Below are 20346 nucleotides of genomic sequence, written 5' to 3' on the forward strand. Positions count from 1 at the left end.
TCTTTAAAAATTATCAAAAAACAAAGTTCAGCCAGAAGTAGACTCCAGTCTACCTTGACTCCTGTGCAGGAAGTCAAGGCTGGATTCCCACTTAGCGCTGTGATTTACTTAGAAAGTGGATGTGCCTTCTCCTGGGTTAACTCATGTCATGTGAGGGGTGTTGGGTACCATGCTTTGATAAAATAGGCGTGGCGGTTGGTAATACCTGTCAGGTCAGACCATTTCATAATGTACTGTTCTCCCAAGTTGTTGGAGTATAGCTACTACACACCAGCAGCTTCTGTATCTCATATCTTTTTAACATACAGATGAAATACTTTTTATATATCAGATTTTTTAATTAATAAGACAAGCTTTTTCCTGGTACTATTGTATTAACTACTGAAATTGAAATTTTGCAAAAATTTTGGTCAGCTTGGGTAACTTAATGCATGTCCCAGAATTACATTAATTTTTCTGCCCCAATTCCAGTCCCTAAACCATAACAAACTATACATTTTTGGAAGCATATTTGGATGTAGAATACAGTATTTGGTGTAACTTAATTTTTTTCTCAGCAGAATTTGAGTTTATTTTAAGAAAACGTGATTATGATGTCATTATTTATGACGTCATAATTTTAAAATGTTGAATATCTCAAGAACTAATACTCGAAATTTCATGAAATTTGGACCAATGATAGAACTCATCAAGAGGAGGAGAATCTTTTTTTTTTAATTTTAAAATTTGCTGATGTCAGCATTTTATCGCGAAAATTCGAATTCTTTTGCAATTTCTGCTGACGTCATTGATTTTGGGAAATACTTTCAAAAAATTTTGAAACATCTCAATGTACTTTATCACTGGTCCAAATTTCATAAACTTTTGATCTATATTTCTCAAGATATTCAACTTTTTGTATTTATGACGTCATCAATCATGACATCATAATCAAGTTTTCTTGAGATATCTCTAATTATATAATAATAGCAATAACGTAAAACCAAACTATCAAAATCAGATGAATAAAGATAATATTGATTGACATATTGATTATTGATTGCAATTGTTAAATCTTAAAAAAATCTTAGAGCCAATCGATATCATTCAATCAATGAATAATTCAATTGAGAGTACTTTAATGGGATATATTTTCGCGGGGATTAAATTTCGCGGTTGAGCTCATCCGCGAAATTTTAAGATTTCGCGGGGATTAATTTTCGCGGATGAGGGATTTCCTGATTTTTCGCATGGATTTAATTTCGCGGATTGGGGTACAAATTAAAATTTTTGAAAAGGGTCAACAATGAAATAAAATTTTTCCAGGAAAATTAAGAATTTTTTTTTGAAGTAATAAGAGGGTGTTTTGGAATAGGGCGAGGAGATATGTATTACAACTATCAAAAGTTGAATTTGAACTTCCATGGTGCGGAGCTAAATTTGCAAAAAAAATTCAAATTTTTCGCGGAAACTAATTTTCGCGGATGGGCCTTTTTCAAATTTCCAATGGGACTTATTTTCGCGGATGACACCCAAATCCGCGAAATCCGCGAAAATTAATCCCCGCGAAAATTTATCCCATTAAAGTAATAGATACCACCGTAAGATCCGGTAACTTACATCAGTGGATGCTAACATGCATAGACCTTTTTTCAAAGAGGCAACCTTGTTGAATAATTATGTAGTCCAGCCATACAAACAATGATACAGCAATGCATAATTACTGTTTCATGTTTCTTGTAATAATTATGCATGGGCGTATCATTGTTTTTCTGCTGGACTACATAATTATTCAACAGGGTGGCCTCTTTGAAAAAAGGTCTATAGCCCTCAAGTGAATGACCTGGTTGGTCATTAAAATACAAAGTTAAATCAAAACAAACCTGATTTACCAAATTTACGGTTGTAAAATGTATATCTCACAATAATAAGTGATGCAGGGGGGGTCACTTGGTCAATTTCAGACATCATGCCTGTTTTTGGGGTGGTGGTCAATCTTTCAAAATGTTAAAAAGCAGTTAGTACAGATGTGTACTAACTGCCAAAGGGGTGGTGTCTGAGAAAAGTTCAAGAAAAAGAACTGTACTAACCAGTACTAACTGCATTTCCTAGGAAGCTCTGACTACCAGATCTTCTTTCCAAAGGCTTAATATGCGCTTTTTTGTTTGAAATCTGTTCTTGGTTAGCTCTAATTTTGCTTCTGTTTTTCTGTGTCGTGCCGTTCTTTTAGAATCGTTGATGTTTATCTCGTTTGGTAAAATGTGCGCGCGATATATACTAAATTGCCCTATATGGCTAAACTTTTTTGAAAATTCAGTGTTTCGAGTATGACTACATGACACCAAAATCTCGTGTTTCCTCAGATCGCTCCGTTTTCGCACTAAATCCTCATATTGCAGCAAAAGAACCCCTACGATTGGTTTGTTTTCCCCGTTTTCCCGCGCGTTTATTTATTTGAACCGGTTGCTATTGCCTACCTACAAAAACTTTCGTTGATGTTTACATAATCCGTTTTCGTTTTCGCTATAGAAATCCTGGTTGACAGACCCTTTTTCAATGTCTAATACGGATTATCCTGCCCGTTGTTACCTGTTTTTTTCATTAAACCCCCATTATTTTGCCTAGGAGCCGATTTTAGGGGGTGGTACCCAAAAAATAGAATTCAAAAACAGTTAGTACAAGTGTACTAACTGTCAATGGTGGTGGTCAAAAAAAAAATTGTCAAAAATCAGTTAGTCCGGATGATTTCTTGTACTAACTGCTTGCCCCCCCCCCTGAGTGATGTCTTGCATAATTTTGTTTAATATCATTATTAAATTTGAGATTGCACATCCACAAGACTCGGACAAAAGGTCTGCTGAATTTTCAAAAATTCCTCAATAATGCCAAGAAAAGCCTTTTTGACACCTCAGAAATTCCCCAAATGAACCACAAGGGATTATTTGGCAGAAGACACCTACAGGCTTGCTAGTCCTTGTGATTTTTAGACTTCCAGAGAATGACTGAAAATGACTGAAAATGGGCGAACTTGAGGTGGGTGCACCAGATCAGAGCTGATCAGAGAGCTCTGAAAAGTTGTTTATAATTGATTAAACCATCTCAAATATATTCTAATAGATGTCTTCTCGAAAAAGTTGAAGGCCAAAACTCATTGAACCTTCGATCTTCAATCTCAGACAAAAAAAGGCTTTGAAAAGCTTAGTCCAGCCCAAATATCAACTCATAATATTAAATTGAAATTTACATAGCTTCTCATAAAAAAATTTAAATTTACAGGAGCTTCTCTCATAAAAAAAAAACATGCATACAAAGTGCTCAAATCAATTAATCATTAAAGCTCTAGGGTAAAATTCAATAATACTCTTTAATTGCTTGAAATGATTTCGTCATTATCTACCAATTCTGTCTACAAAAGCAGAAAAAAATCAGAAAGAGACATCTTATAAGGACAATAAATTGATCCGTCCAAGTCAAATTACACTACACAACCACAACAGTGTCTATTCAAATTTCACTTTCGATTTCGTGTAAACATGCTTTCCAAAAATGTGTAAATTGCCGAACAGAAACACGGGCTTTTGCTTTTGCTGTCCGTTTCATGAAAGCTATGGTGTAAAACCAAACAATCACATTTGTGGTAAGTTTAGAAGTTTTGCATCTACTAAGCATCACAATATTTTTCATCAAAGTAGTATTTGAGAGAAGAAAATTGTTTCAATCTTTAAAAATTTACAATTTCAATTACAGAACTTAAACGATCGATAATTTTATTTCGAACAGGTTTTTTCTTAATTTTTTTAAATCTTCCGCTTGTCTTTCCGTTGAAGTCCAAGGAGCCAGTCAACGAAACGAAGTGCACCAACTTTTGCAGTGGCGAAGCTACAAAGTTTGTACACGCCGCTCCAAAAACATTCTTCCATCCACACCTGTACAACAATTGCTCAGCTACACGATTAAAGTAATCAATAAAAATGTCACTTCTACGAGCAGGAAAACACAAGGTATTTTTTACTTATTTCTTTGACCCAGCCAATAACAATTAATTTATTGCTATGCGTGTAAAAATGATACATGTCTGCCGAAAATTTACCTACGTTGAGATAATTTTGTATGATATTAACAACACATCCATCTTATGATGACCAATTTATATTATTATCCAAATATGTTTGATTACGATCTTTGTTGGAGAAATTTTCAGGGTGGTGAAGTATGACACCACGGTGTCAATCGAACTACGTATCGAACTTGTAAGTTTGAACGAAAATGGTGGTCGAACCATGAGCAAGATCGAAAAATTGCGATTTGATTGTTGAACCCAATCAAATATCGACCATATTGGCCAATTCCTGGGTATTATTCGATTGTGTTCAATTGTGCTCGAATGAAGTTTGATCGAGATTCAATTATTTATGTTTGATAAGATTTGGCTATTCCATTTTTAAACCATACAGGGGTATTGACAAACCTTTCCAGGGCTGCCAGGAGTAACCTGATAACAGCTGTGGAGTTTTCTTAACGCGACACGCTGAAGCCCTAAAGATGGCTAAAAACTAACATCTGAGGAAATGAAAATGGCCGTATCTCTATGGAAAATTTGAGTCAACTTTTTGCCTCGTGCCAAAAACTTAAAAATTAAAATGGCGCTCCATGAAAAGTGCGTTTTATTGAATATAAATATAGGAATGTAGGAATATATATTGAATATAGGAATTAAAATTCTGTCCCACAATGCTTTGCGAGTGGAAAGGTTTCAAATTGGAGGCGGAAGGTGAAAATGAATGTTTGTTATTGTTTTGAAACTCAAGTTTTTTGGTCTTTATACTTTATAAACTTCATAAAAGTATTCAGTAATGGTTTGTATTCATTTTCTATAGCTTCAGTTTTCTTCTACTGATAATATAAAGATGTTTGTTTATGATTTTTCTCTCTTTTTAATAAGTGATATTTGTGTATGATGTTATTATACTTTGTTTTCTCTTGTGTGATCAGTTTAAAGCAAAAAAGATTCTTTTTTGAGTATATTCATCCATTAAAGAACCTTGTTTGTGAAATACAAAAATGTTTTGCATGCTTCTTTTCCAAAAAAGTTCTGAATTTGCTTTGAGAGAACTTGACATATCTCCCAACCTAAAAGTTGTTGGCCACTACACCCTTCCCTGTCGACATTGCACTCGGACCTGTTCCTCTTAAATAAAATTCTATGCGATCCGCTTACAGGCGCGTGCGACCATATAAACTATCCCCTGGAAATCAGGGGTCGACACCCTTGGAAAGTGAAATTTTTTATGAAAAAGGGTCTGGAAAATGACTATTGATGTCAGTTTATGAGGAGAGAGCCCCCTGGAAACCTTTAATAACCCCCTTGGAAAATCTGAAAAATGAACAAAAATCCCTTAGAAAATCAAGGCTCAGACCCTCCTGGCTAACCTGATAACAGATTGTGTATTTTCTGGCCCAGTACGCTAAAGCTCTAAAGACATGGGCGAAAATATACAATCTGAAGAATAGACCTTTTTTCAAAGAGGACATCCTGTTGAATAATTATGTAGTCCAGCCATAAAAACAATGATAGAGCCATGCATAATTACTGTTTCATGCATATTGTAATAATTATGCATGGTTTTATCATTGTTTTTATGGCTGGACTACATAATTATTCAACAGGACAATGATAGAGCCATGCATAATTACTGTATCATGCATATTGTAATAATTATGCATGGTTTTATCATTGTTTTTATGGCTGGACTACATAATTATTCAACAGGACGTCCTCTTTGAAAAAAGGTCTATTCTTCAGATTGTATATTTTCGCCCATGTCTTTAGAGCTTTAGCGTACTGGGCCAGAAAATACACAATCTGTTATCAGGTTAGCCAGGAGGGTCTGAGCCTTGATTTTCTAAGGGATTTTTGTTCATTTTTCAGATTTTCCAAGGGGGTTATTAAAGGTTTCCAGGGGGCTCTCTCCTCATAAACTGACATCAATAGTCATTTTCCAGACCCTTTTTCATAAAAAATTTCACTTTCCAAGGGTGTTGACCCCTGATTTCCAGGGGATAGTTTTTTATCCAAAATTTCCAGGGGGGGGGGTAGTGAATTAAAAGTTTGTCAATACCCCTGTACAATTTGTTTTGGAATAGCCCATTGATTGCAATTGAATTAGTTCACCCCTCTAGAGCTTTATAGCTTTAGCCTGGGCGGCTACAAATACCCCATTGGAAAATCAGATAAGAGCGAGTGCGTAAGTATCGCACAAGACAAGGGAGATTAATGTGAGTGAATGTAATCGAAGCAATCGAACAGCAAATCCTGGGTAATATTCAATTACAATTCAATTGCAATTATTTGATTGTGTTCAGTTGATTTGACGTTCGATTCGTTCGATTGACACCGTCTGGGTATGATAGCGTACTACTAAGATTTTAGAATATTATATTCTATACAATAGATGAAGCTCTCATTTTTAAATTCAGTTCCTGGAAAATGCTGTTGTAAAGGCTGAGGTTTTAAAAATAAAGGTTACTGTAGACTGGTATCAGGGTCATTAAACATCTTCCCATTCATGTTGCTTAAGACGTGATCAGGACTATCGGATAATCACTGAAGCAATATTGATTTTCTTTTTGTCTTTCAATATAGTGGCAATTTTTTTGCACATATTTTTGAGGTATCTCTCCATCAGGCCAAGTTGGATAACGTATTTAGAAAAAATAGAAAACCATGCTGACCAGAAATCTAGGAGGCATGCCTCTTATAAAAATCTCAAAACCTGAATAAAAAGGCAATTTTCCATTATATAAGTAGATCCAAAAATGAAACAATAAAGGTCAATATAAAAATCTTTAAAATATATTTTTTTAATAGTATTACTATTATATTCTAGAGAGATTGAACTCTAATAACCTGTTAGCATGAATCATGTGACCACACTTTTGTACCCTTTCTTTTCTGTGCTGCTCTGTGTAATCTGCAAAACTTAAATTTGTTCCAGGATCGTGCTTGCTACCAAACCATAGTGCAGAAAGGGGTCTGACCCCCCCCTTCTTAAATGATCCCCCCTTCTTGGATTCCCCCTTACCTTTAAAAATGCCTATCCCCCAAGGGTTTTGGGCTAAATGTTTTATGGAAGAAAGGGAAGGGAAACAGTAAAGAAAAATTAAGTCTGGAAAATATAACACCACTTTTTAGTGAAAATAAAGAACTTCCTTTCAGTTTCATGCAGACCAAATTTCATAACAGTGCTCCCCCTCCTTGCTATCCCCCCTTCTTGCTACCCCCCCTTTTTAATGAAAATTTCTGATCCCTCCCCTTCTTCACTTTTTTGGAAGGTGTCATCCCCCCCCTTAAGAAAGGGGGGTCCGAAATATGCAAACAATCCAATATCTGAATGAAGATGATTTTATCCTTCATGTTTCTTGAAACCAACAGCACCAATTTGTGTCCAGCCTAGCTATTTAATGTTAAAATTGTTATCTTCACAAACTTTTAAGGCTCTTTTATCGCCTACTTTCACAACCATCCCAGCAGTATCATCAATTTGGTCTTTTTTTTTTAAGATCTCCTGGGCTGTTTTCTTCCCACAATACAGAAATCAAATTGTGGTTATGAGAAACACACTGTGGGTCCGGTAAAGGTGCTATCCATCTGATTCTTTCTCAAGACTATGCTATCTTTGACAATCTATCAAAAGCTATCAAAGCTTTCCCTTCACCGTAGAATGCTCAGGAATATGCGAGACAAAACCTAAAGTAAAACATTGCTTTCAGAAAGGATTTCAGCATTCTGAACTCAAAGTGCAAGGCTATCTTTGATATCCTCTGCTATGATATCTTTGGGCTGTGAATCATGAATGTGTTTTAATTATTTCATTGTCTCTACTTCTTTCATATAAGACTTATCTAAACTGAGAGGTAGAGGTGTCGGGTTTGCCCCAGATAACAATGTCAGTAATTTGAACAGCTTAGATCCCTCCAGATGAACTTAGATTTTCTGACATTAGAAGAATACACTTTGGTCTACAATACTGTTACTGAAAAGAAATCTTATCTTACAAGCCAGCTGCAGAATCAGCACTGGTGGGAGTGTTTCAGAGAGATCATAATTAAAATATATGCCCTAGAATATGCCCTAAATGATTTAAAACCAGTCCATTTTCACAAATGCATTTGATCTTTTTGGATGATTTCTCTGGCTAGTTTGGTTTAAACACTAAAAAGAAGAAGGAAACAGTATGATTTATTATTGATATTATATTATTAAAAGGATATACAGTCCAGACACACTAGGGCCTCTAAACTGGTCCATCTACATAATAATTACAAAAGTGATCTTGAATCGTAACTTAACGGGTGCTTTATCCATGCCTGAGTCGGTTCTTTTTAAAATGCTTTGATTGACTCAGCATTAACAAATTGTTTGCTGGTTCCACGCCGGTATGCATCTGTAATAAAATCACTTTGTTTGCACACCCAGGGGGGGGCAAGCAGTTACTACAAGACATGATGTGTAGTAAGTGCTTTTTCAACACTTTTTTTCACGACCACCACCCTTTGCAGTTACTACACCTTGGTAGTAACTGTTTTCAGAAAAGATTTCCAGGTACCACCCCTGTTTTTGAGTGATATCATCAAAAACATGCTCGAAATTACCCTAAATTGTGATTATTTTTCAACCTAAAGCCATTTTTGTGCTAGATTTTCTTTTAATTTACTTGGTTAACAGCTGTTGAGAACATTTTGATGATAATTAGGGAAAGCATAATTTCAAAGTTGGGTCTGAGAAAAATTTCAAATTTTTTTTCGTCCATTTATAACAAAAACATTTTTTTAACAAAGAATTTTTTCACAAAAAAATTCATTTTTTGTGAAAAATTTTGAAAGTTCTTTAAAAAGAATTAAAATATAAGCACTTACTACACCAAAAGTGCTAGTTTTAGTGTTTGGCACCACCCCCAAACAGCAGTTACTACACTGTGTAGTAACTGTTTTCATAACTTCTGAATACAGTACCACCACGGTAGTAAGTGTCATACTGTCTTGTAGTAACTGCGTGCCCCCCCCCCTGGCACACCCCTTAATAATCCATCATCTGAGAAATTAGGGATCAATTTGTAATCATGTTTAAGATGGGGACAAGTTCGGTGAGAAAACTTTTTGACAATGGTATTTTTGTCATAAAAGTGAAGGTGTTTGTATATCTGAACCATGTCGCCATAATTGAAATGAATATATAAATATAGATTTTTTATTTTAGCTTGCAATTAAACAGATTTGCCAAAATGTCAGATTCTTGTCAAGTGGATCAAAGGTTTGCAATTAATTTTTCTTCTGCTTCAATCTATGAAAAGGTTTCTGTTTCTACTGCCATTTTTGACTTTACCATTCTAAAATGCTTCAATAATTTATGGATTATATTATGTCTAATTGTTTTTGTTTCTGTTTTATTTCCAGGTTCCCATCAGTCATTTTGACAATGATACATATATGCCCTATGATAAAATGAGTGACAATCTCAAAATTGTAAAAGACAGGTAGGTAACCTAGTTTCAGTGTTGACTCTCACCCAGCACCTGTTGTCACTCAAAACTTGCAATGAAAACAGTTTATTTGATTTGTTGAGATTTTGATTTGCTTGACGCTGTAGTATGAGGATATCATGTTCACTGCTATAATACCCTGATTTTTTGAAGATGAAAACTGATTATTTACCCTACTTCAGACTTGGACGACCACTCACTATGTCAGAAAAAGTTGTTTACAGTCACTTGGATGACCCAAAAAATCAAGTAAGTTGTGGAAGGATAAGTTTTTATAGTATTATTATAGTAATCTGTAAAATTGCAGGTTCTAAAGAAATTCTCACCAGAGGGTGGTACTGCATCAAAAAAATAATCACATGAAATTTTATATCTTATATTATTTTATGTCTTCAATTTATCGTTTTTTTTGCATCCCAACAATTGAGGCAAGATCTTTTTTATTAACATCCCTAATGCTCAATTTTTATAGGACATTGAACGAGGTAGCTCCTACTTGAAACTTCGTCCAGACCGTGTGGCTATGCAAGATGCTACAGCACAGATGGCCATGCTTCAATTCATCTCCAGTGGTCTTCCACGAGTTGCTGTTCCATCTACTATTCACTGTGATCACTTGATCGAAGCTCAACTTGGCGGAGACAAGGATTTGAACAGAGCCATTGTAAGTCTATTATGTTTCACTTAATTGCAACTTTTCTAACTGTGGAAGGAGACTATAAGTAGCATTTTTAAAACCATGTCTGGATTTGGACATTTCCAGATTCTGCAAAATGGCAGCTAAAGCCTTATCTCATCCTGTGACTGTGAGATTTTGAATATGTATAAATTAACACATTTTATTGACAGTGCAAACCTTATTAAAGAATGGTCACATGTAAAATTAACTTCTCTTTCTCTGGGAATCTCTTTTGTCTATTTTTACAGCAGCCTTTGATTCTTTGATATTTTTTGTCCCTTTTCTCAGGATATCAACAAGGAAGTTTACGACTTTTTATCATCAGCAAGTGCCAAGTATGGTGTTGGTTTCTGGAAGCCTGGATCCGGTATCATCCATCAAGTATGTATACATATATAAGAGTTGATTGTTTATTATATTCTTCTCCAAATTAAGATTTAACAGTCCCAGTCCCAGATCTACAATACATTAGGCAGTTCTCAAGTTATAGCCAACGTAAACTTAGCAAAGCTGACCAAAACAGTTTTCATTTTTGTCAATTTGCTTCAGATCAATTTTTATTCACAAGTCTACCTGAAAGATGTACTATACCTGTAATAATACATATTTTATGTGGTCATTGTTTTTTCATTTTTTCAGATTATTCTAGAAAACTATGCTTTCCCTGGTTGCCTGTTGATTGGAACTGACAGTCACACCGTAAATGGTGGTGGTCTTGGTGGAGCTTGTATTGGTGTTGGTGGAGCTGATGCCGTGGATGTCATGGCTGGTATCCCATGGGAACTGAAATGTCCAAATGTATACAAGAATTCGATTTTGTTAATATTTTCTTTCTTGGAACATCACATAGGGCCTAGCGAGGAAGGGACAAAAAATCTAAACTTTTAATTGTTTCTCAGTGTTTGTATCATGCTTCTTTCATGCTTTTCTTTTTTGCTTGTTTCTCATTTTGGAAGGTCAAAATGCGGAGTAATGTCCTTTTCTGCTTTCTTTCTCTTTTCTGGTTTGTATCTTTTCCATGCATTATTGAGAAAAAGATTCGTGTTACTTCTACAATCAGGTCATTGGTGTCAAACTCACTGGTGAACTTAGTGGATGGACTTCCCCCAAAGATGTGATCTTGAAGGTTGCTGACATCTTGACCGTCAAAGGAGGGACTGGAGCTATTGTTGAATATTATGGCCCAGGTGTCAAATCAATCTCCTGTACTGGTGAGTAATATTTGTAGAATGGTTGAAAAGAGTACTCTGATCAGGAAATTGTCGGTTTAGATTTGATAGAAGTTATGTATGTATGTATGTGTAATGACCCTACTAATTTGGTATATATGTGACCCACTAAACCTAACCTACCTCTAAATGCCTTTTGTGGATCTGGAGTTGCTCAAAACCTAGACTTCTTTAGACTGAAGACTACTTCAACAGTATTGATACAGATAGGAATCCGTCGATCTGGTTTTTAGTAGAGCACTAACCAGGATATTGCATTAATATTATTTCTAAAAGAAATGAAATAATATTTGAAATTGTGTAGAATGAAGAACTTGAAATTAGGAGTTGAATTGTCAAATTTTATTACAGGAATGGGTACAATTTGCAACATGGGTGCTGAAATCGGGGCAACTACATCCATTTTCCCGTTCAACGAGAGAATGTCTAAATACTTGAACTCTACTGGACGTGCAGATATCGCTGCCACAGCTGAACAATACCAACACATTTTACAATCTGACGAGGGAGCTGAATATGATCAAATCATCGAAATTAATCTATCTGAGGTATGGCGACGTTGATATTTTCTGAGCTGTGAACTTCGATCTAAAGAAGGGAGAACCCACATGGTTCAATTTAATAGAAAATGCTCTTTGATACAGGCGATACAGGTGCAGCCTTCTGTGAGACTGTCTTCGAAATTTTAACTATCTTATTATTCAGAAGATCTCTTGGTTCAAGCGGATTCCAAGCAATTAAAATTAAGGTTTTTTGGGGTCTGGTTTTCAGTTTTCTGTTTTCTGTAGAGCAGTAGTTTGCATTTTGTAAAGGATGATATTTTCATACAACTTTTTATCTATCGAAAGGCAATTACTCACGATTTATCTCGTGTTTGATTGCCTACCAGGAGGTGTGTTTAGGGGTTACTTCTATGTGATGCTATCATGTTTCAAACAAACGTAAAAAAATGTTATCAAAAATAACTTCGTTGTTCCTTCCGTTTGTGTGGACTTTGTCCCCTTTTGTCCTAGAGGATTTACCTAAAATAGTGTTTATTCTAGTAAATAGATCTCTTACTGTAAAAAAAGAATGATTACATTTTACAGTATATTTAAAGTGTTATTGATAACAAGCTTTTATAGTGAATTTACTAGGGATGTTTTTCTTTCACTTCTATTGGATGATATATTCAACGATCTCCCAATTAAGTGACAATGTTTACATTCTACATTTCGTTCTGCATTTTATCAAACATCTGTAACTCGAGTAGAATAACATTTCAAGAGGTCATATAGTACATTACCAACATGCTAAAGCACGAGCACTTACACGTGGCTCGTACAGCTTTCATGATATTAGCTCCCACAGGCTCCCTCAGACCACCAAAAGGGAAAGAACCTGATCTTTTTATCATGATTCAAAGTATAACTATGCGAACTAAATCGCATTGTTTTCCGCATACTTACTGCTATCATCCTAGATCATTTCGAAACACCTATATGTACTATATGTGTATTCACTGTAAAAAGTCTATACTTTTAATAAAAATTGTAAAACTTACTACATTTCAAGAGGGTACATGTCTCGTAAATTTAAATTCTAGCTAGGTGATTTTGTTTCCTAATCTTCAGCCTCATTCTGCATATATCATCTCTCGCTGTATTTACGATTTTCTTTAATGATTATCAATTAATACTTTTTAAAAAGGATTGAATTATTTTCATGCCATTTCCTACCATTTATTTTAGTTGGAACCACACGTCAACGGACCTTTCACACCAGATCTCGCTCACCCCATCTCCAAACTTGGAGCCAATGCCTTAGAAAACGGATGGCCTACTGATGTCAAAGTCGGTATGTTATAAAAAAAAATCTCCCGTTATTATTGAAGAATTTGATTTGCTACATAATTTGTCTTGTTGGCACTTAGCTAGCTAAAGATAAGCAATAAAGGAGTTCTTTTGATCGTTTGCTTTAAAGCCTTTTTTAAGTTTTTCAGAAGAAATAAAAATATATGGGACAGAAGACGTTGGAGTTTAGAGACCAATACTGATATGTTTAAACTCTTTTTTTTCGTGTATGTTGTATATGAATTCTTCCGATTCTAGGTTTGATTGGCAGCTGTACTAACAGCAGTTATGAAGATATGGGTCGATCTGCCAACTTGGCAAAACAAGCTCTTGCACACGGTGTCAAAGCTAAGTAAGCAGGGGGGAACTTTTGCAAACTAGTGACTTTAATTGTCAAACATCCTCAGTGTGTGTGGATCCATAGCTTCTCCTTTCCCACTTAAAAAGTGGTATTTCTTTTGTATGCGGAGTGATTCAAAATCGATCTACGCTGCGCAGGTCGAAAAAACCTTCAATGTTTGATATTTGATAAGGATTCAGATGTTTAAAAGGTGCATATGACCCCCGTCACGAGTGATACAAAAATACATTTTCAATTAATACGCTTTATTTGATCCATCAGGTCTATCTTCACCATTACACCAGGATCTGAACAGATCCGTGCCACCATCGAACGAGATGGTATTGCTGATACTCTCCGTGAATTCGGAGGTGTTGTTTTGGCCAACGCTTGTGGACCTTGTATCGGACAATGGGACAGGTACGGTGTCATAATTAGTGACTTCCTCATTGTAGTTAGTACACACTAACAGAAGGTCATTTTTAAAGTTGGAAAATCAGCCATTCTTTTATCAGAAGGAACACAAAAATCGGAAGTTGATCACAAACGCCCCTGGAAATCTCACAATCTATCGCGAAATATTTAAGCTTCTATACAGTATGTGGCCCCCAAAACGGCGATCAAATTTGAAATTTCTCTCGAATCTAGAGGAAAAGATATTTTACAAAAATTTTTGCTGCATGAAAACCTTTAACATCTCTACTTTATTTCCTGGAAGTTCTTTTTCAAAATTTCCAATTTCAACAATATTTTTCAATCGCTTAAAGATAGGTAGCTTTTTTCTAATGGCCCCCAAAACGGAGGTTTGAAATTTTAGCGATTTCTCGAGCTTTAAGATATGAATACAAAATTTTGACCATAGTTTTGAAATATGATTTAGAGGGTTTTAGGCATAAATTTATTTGATAAAATTTTTACAGTATACCCCTGGTTGTCAAAATGCAGGTTTGGGGCCCCCAGAACGGAGGTGTAGTTAAAATCAAATTATTAGGCCCAGTGGTAATAGGGGGAAAAACTATGAACATATTTGTGTTTCCCCTTAAATTTACGACCTGATGGATGTAAAATTTATGATTTTTATGAAATATTTCAAGATTTTCGATATTGCCAAGTCCAAACTGAAAATTTAGAAATTTTCAAAATGACAATTTTGATTTAACAACGTCTTAATCAAGTTTTTGAAAACAAATCTCTTTTGAAAATAGTTCCATTCATGTATGGAATAAGCTGTGAAAATTTTAGAAAAAAAGCTTAATTGAAACTGAAACTACTAAGCTTTAAAGATATTTTGCTCCTATATTTTGCAAAAAAAATGACAGAATTTGCCGTTTTTGCTGATTCAGCGAAATTTTTGATATATAATGTTATTTTTTTGTTATAAACTATTAGCTCAAGGTGATAGGAATAGGATTCCAAGATTTTTTGCTTTTTCTCATATTTAGAATTTTCAGTTTTGTCAATGCTGATTCTAGGGCTCCAAAATACTGGTTGACCTTCAAAATGCTATATCTTTTACCCAGCCTCTAAAGTCACAGATGTATCTGCATTTTCTGAACGGCATTAGGTGTAGAAAGTTTCCTATACCCCGTTTTCATAACTTATTTTCAATATCCAAGGAGCTAGAGTGAGTTATATGCAATTTTTATCTAATTTTGGTGTTAAAATATTTCCTTTAGACGCAAATATGTTATTTTGAATCTGTCTCAAACCAGCAAAAACATGCTCATTCTTAAGTATAACAATCATTCTTTCAAAATAAACAAAAATCGTTTAATTCTGATAAATCTACAAGTCAGAATCTTCATTTTAATGAAAACCTCCGTTTTGGGGGCCGTCTCCGTTTTGGGGGCCGTCTCCGTTTTGGGGGCCATATACTGTAATTAAATGAATATTATGACGTTTCCTCAGAAATATTTGAGAAGGCAATTATCAACTAGCCCCCCTTTATTTAATTTTTTCCAATATCTTTCTTTACTTGTAGACAAGATGTCCCAAAAGGCGAGAAGAACACTATCGTTTCCTCATACAACCGTAACTTTACTGGACGTAACGACGCTAACCCGATGACCCACGCTTTCGTAACCTCCCCTGAAATGGTCACCGCCCTCTCCATCGCAGGTACGTCAACTACCTTATCGGCCCTTTTTACGCCGGCCCTTATTGGCGTTATTTTTAGGCTCTTTGCATAAAAAGGGCCGATATGGTACTTAAGTTTTGAAGAAAGCGATCAAGGGTTCTTAGTCCTCCTTTCTTCTTTAAAATTGTGCTGTTAGCAAATGGGGGTACTATAACTTATGATAATTTTATAAATGTTTCTGAAGAGTTCACAACTGAATAACAAAAAGTAGAGGAATGATGGTTTTTTTCCATTTTGTTTTCAATTCTTTTCCACAGGTGACTTGCGATTCAACCCATCTACCGATGACTTAGTGGGTGCCGATGGACAAAAATTCAAGCTGGAAAGCCCATTCGCTGACGAACTCCCCGTCAATGGATTCGACCCGGGCATGAACACATACCAAGCTCCCCCATCTGATGGAGGCTCCCTTAAAGTTGACGTCGACCCTCAATCACAACGTCTACAATTGTTGACACCTTTCAATACTTTTGACGGACAAGATTTGGTTGATATGCCCATCCTTATTAAGGTGCCTTCTGTGATTCTTTTAATATCGAAACCCTTATGAACTTGCGGTTAGACCAGAAAGATGAAGAGCAACAACAACAACTGCAAAATCACTTCCCTCACAACTACACCAGTAGATAAAGTGCATTCCCCTTGGTTTGCTTCAAGACGAACCACCTCTTTATTTTTCCACTTTTGGGTCGGAACAGTCATTGGATTAGATCACATTTCCCTCGAAGTATCAACGTTGGAAATCAACGTGACATGATCTTTTCTTCTTTCAGGCTAAAGGTAAATGCACGACGGATCACATCAGTATGGCTGGACCATGGTTGAAATACAGAGGTCACTTGGACAACATCTCTAACAATATGTTAATCGGGTGAGATGGTTATTATCTCTTGTCTTATGAAAATATCTCAGGCAAAATGATTAAAATAGCAAGTCTAACTAGGCATATCTTCACATGTTCAAAACTTTCAACTTCTTGATGATTTCATACCTCAGCTGGTTCAAGATCGTCATTCATTTGAAAATAAACATACTTCTTTTCTTACAGAGCTATCAACGAAGAGAATGGCGAAGCTAACACCGTCAAGAATCAATTTACCGGTGAATATGGAGCCGTGCCAGACACCGCTCGTCAATATAAGGTGAAAGATAACAGCGTTATAGTGATTGATGATTTAATATCTTACGAATTCATATTCTTTGTTTGAAATCGGAATTTGTGTTGTTTTAGATGACAGTGCTTTTGGATTTCCGATGCAATTTTGACCTATCCCCCTGCGCAAAAAAACAGTTTTCAATTTTCACAAATTCAATTTCAATTTAATGCAATATTTTCTCTTTGACACAGGCTCAAGGTATTGGATGGGTGGTCGTTGGAGACGAGAACTATGGAGAAGGAAGCAGTCGTGAACACGCTGCTCTCGAACCAAGACATTTAGGAGGAAAAGCCATTATTGTTAAATCCTTCGCCCGTATCCATGGTGAGTAAAGGATCGTACTTGCCCAAGGTCTCGCTTCATCTGATTAAATCATTATACCCTTTAAGTTTCTTTTTCTTGTCTAAGAACCCAAACTTTCAAAATGATCGTTGACTGAATTTGCCCATTAACTCAAATTAGAAATGTTAAAAAGCCTCCAATAAAATCGTATTTTCTCTAATTTTCATCCAACTTCTTTCAGAGACGGTCTGCTTGTTGATTCGACAATCTCTTTCCTCCCTTTCAGAAACGAACTTAAAGAAACAAGGAATGCTTCCATTGACCTTCGAAACCGCTTCCGATTATGATAAAATCACACCCACAGATCGCATCTCACTCCTCGGACTAAAGGATATCGCCCCCGGAAAAGTAATTATTTTTAATTATTGTTAATTTATTTTTGAAATTTCGTAAACCGAGGCTCAACATATGCTTAACCAACGCCTAAGTTTTTTGAGAATTGAGCCTGGATATGCTTGTAAGCGTTATGCTTATAAAATGACATGAATGGAGAAATGATTGCCGAATTCAAGTGACGAGCGAGCTTTCGTTCTTTGATGATACGGCGAGACTCCATAACTCGAACCCGCATGAGGAACAGAAATTTGTTCGAGTTAAGGAAATTTTGAGTTAGAGTAAGGTTTGTAACTGAAGGGGCCATAAAACTAGACATTCAAGTTATAGAGGTTCGAGTTAAAGAGACTCCGCTGTAACAAAATAGATTCCGTCGCATAACTTCTTATTTAATTGAATGAGATAAGACATGAAAGACTCTGGACAATAATTCAATTTTTTTTTCAGCCAATTACATGTGAGATCACGCACGCTGACGGCGGCAAAGAACAAATCACATTATTGCACACAATGAACGAAGGCCAAATCGGGTGGTTCAAGTCCGGTTCTGCTCTCAACAAAATGGCTGGCAAATAAGTTCAACCAAAAAAAAAATCGCAAAAAATTAAAGATTTTGATATATTGCGCACACGTCCGAATTTTTTATTAAATGTTTATCTCACTGCTGCTGGCTGCGTTTTTATGTAATTTTATTTGGAGCCATTTTCTTCCACGCCACCTTATAGTTTTCTTTGTAAATGTCAGTTGTCAAAAATTAAATGTCAGATAATATACAATATTATTATTTTTAACTATCTCAAATTATTTCAAATTATTTTTCTGTTTCTACTAAGTTTATATTATTATAGAATTTAGCTCTACCCACACTTGGTATAGAGCACTTTGTTTCCACAAGTTACTGATGTTGTTACTAAGTTTTTTACTCTTTACTCTTGAGGCTGGGCTTAAGGGCTCTGACCATAGTGAATTTTTCATAATTGCCGTGTTTAAAATGTGTTTTCTGACTGATGTAACCAACAAAACTATGGCATGTTATACATTTTCTGTTAGACAAACTATTCCTGAATCTAAAAATTCAAAAATTGCATTGAAAAAGTTTGATGATGAAGAAAATGAAGACTTTAGCGAGGAAGAGTATTTCAACTTTGAAGAGCTTAGTTTCGGCGAAGAAAAAACATTTTGAACAAATTTTCGCAGTAGATGGTGTATCTTTTACTGAACAATAAAAATTTTTGCGGAAAATTTTTGTAAATGCTTCTTTGTCTCGAAATCTTCAAAATAGTGGTTTTTCATCAATTTTTCATCTGGATTTTGCTTAAAAAAACATCATAAATTTGACCATCTTTTTAGAAAAATTTCCGAAAAAAATTTAAAATAGTTCAATTCTTTGTGGACAGTTTGAAAAAAGTTCGAAACAAAAAGGTTAATTACCCATTAAAACTTAGCACTTTTTATAAAAGAAGGTGGTGCAACATATTATTAACGTCTTCTTAAAGTTCATAACGTCATTTTAGCAATTAAGTTCTTAATTACTCTTAAGGGATTTGATTAAAAAGCAATTTATGAAGGCAATTCTTTGTTAAAAGTGTTAAAGAATCTAAAACATAACTTTTATGTTCAGATACTAAAATCAATTTTCTAACTATGGTCAGAGCCCTTAAAAAATTGTTGCTTTGCCGTCACACGACCGACCCTATCTCGAAACCTGCCGACCCAAAAATTTTTATTGCCATTTTAAAGAAGATTTTTTTTCCTTCAAAAACTTCAAACAATAAAAAATCAAAACTCGCATCTTGTTTGTCTCAAGCATAAGAATCGTAAATTCCCTGCTAGCACTTCTGTTTTTTATTCAAAATTACCTAAATGTAAACAAACTGTTAACCCTTCCATGGACGAAAATTTCATAAATCGCCAAAATAAAAAAAAATTCCGACCGACCGACCGACCCACCTCCAAAATCTAGGGTCGGGTGACGGCAAAGCAACAATTTTTTAAGCCCAGCCTGAGGGCTAGCAAGGGGTTTGCTAATTAGAAAAAAAGGTGAATTCATTTGTATCTCATTGAGACACATTTACCTCCAGTGTCTCAACTTTTCTTAAGTCCTGGCTGCTTCTCAACTTCAGTTGCGCTAGAACTTTAAAACGGGCATTTGCGTGTAGTGTTTTCTAATTTAGTTGAAATTTTTATCCTTGTTTCATGCATTTTTCTGTATGCTTGGGCGGGCTGGGCAAGATTCTCGTTATAGTCTAGCTATTAACTACATGACTACATAATCAAAATCAATTTATCTCTTTTTAGATTTAGAGTGAAAAATAAAAAATAGGTATTAAAAAATGTCCTCCATAAAGAAGTCAATGTTTGTGCGAAAAAACTTCTCCAAGGTTGATCATCTGTCACATGTCACACTCTCAGATGGATTTGATAAGGATGCGATGCTACTGGCCAATATTATTTGATATTACAAAATTTTGGTATGAAACGTCTATTCAGGTAGTACCGAGTTAATGTATGTGTGTTTTTTTCAGCGACGGAGACGGTAAGGTTCTAATACACTCTTCTCGAGATGCATAAATTTATTGTTGTCCTCGTTTTAAAACAGATTTCATTGCTATAAAATTACATATTCACAATGATAATTGTGTTGTTTACACCTCATGAGACATTTTGAATTTCAAGTACTTTTGTTTTAGAGTTAATGTTTGCCTTTTGGGAATTTAAATTGGTTTAAATGTATAATTTCATAGCAATGAAATCTGTTTGAAAACGAGGACAACAATAA

The 20346-nt window shown here is 35.2% G+C and overlaps 1 protein-coding gene across 1 annotated transcript; it reads left to right on the forward strand.

The window, feature by feature from the left end:
* The first annotated feature begins 3391 nt into the window (after positions 1-3391).
* Positions 3392-18358, forward strand: LOC136812457 (aconitate hydratase, mitochondrial-like). Its single transcript, XM_067068958.1, has 20 exons — positions 3392-3616; positions 3807-3980; positions 9236-9289; positions 9433-9512; positions 9701-9767; positions 9991-10182; positions 10486-10578; positions 10837-10995; positions 11258-11408; positions 11778-11974; positions 13157-13262; positions 13517-13610; positions 13881-14018; positions 15580-15716; positions 15993-16246; positions 16509-16606; positions 16784-16877; positions 17084-17216; positions 17461-17582; positions 18015-18358. The coding sequence occupies exons 2-20, from the start codon at positions 3951-3953 to the stop codon at positions 18141-18143; spliced, it is 2328 nt and encodes a 775-aa protein (XP_066925059.1). The 5' UTR covers positions 3392-3616; positions 3807-3950; the 3' UTR covers positions 18144-18358.
* Positions 18359-20346: the final 1988 nt, after the last annotated feature.

The sequence above is a fragment of the Clytia hemisphaerica genome, unplaced genomic scaffold (genome assembly GCF_902728285.1).
Source record: "Clytia hemisphaerica strain Z4C2 unplaced genomic scaffold, Clytia hemisphaerica genome assembly, whole genome shotgun sequence".
Lineage (NCBI taxonomy): Eukaryota > Metazoa > Cnidaria > Hydrozoa > Leptothecata > Clytiidae > Clytia > Clytia hemisphaerica.

Bases quoted from the DNA above. Each gene is read 5' to 3' on its own strand.
- LOC136812457 (XM_067068958.1), top strand. From the start codon at position 3,951: ATGTCACTTCTACGAGCAGGAAAACACAAG. The intron at 13,263-13,516 runs GTATGTTATAAA...TTCCGATTCTAG, and splicing joins GCCTACTGATGTCAAAGTCG to GTTTGATTGGCAGCTGTACT. The intron at 16,878-17,083 runs GTGAAAGATAAC...TCTTTGACACAG, and splicing joins ACACCGCTCGTCAATATAAG to GCTCAAGGTATTGGATGGGT.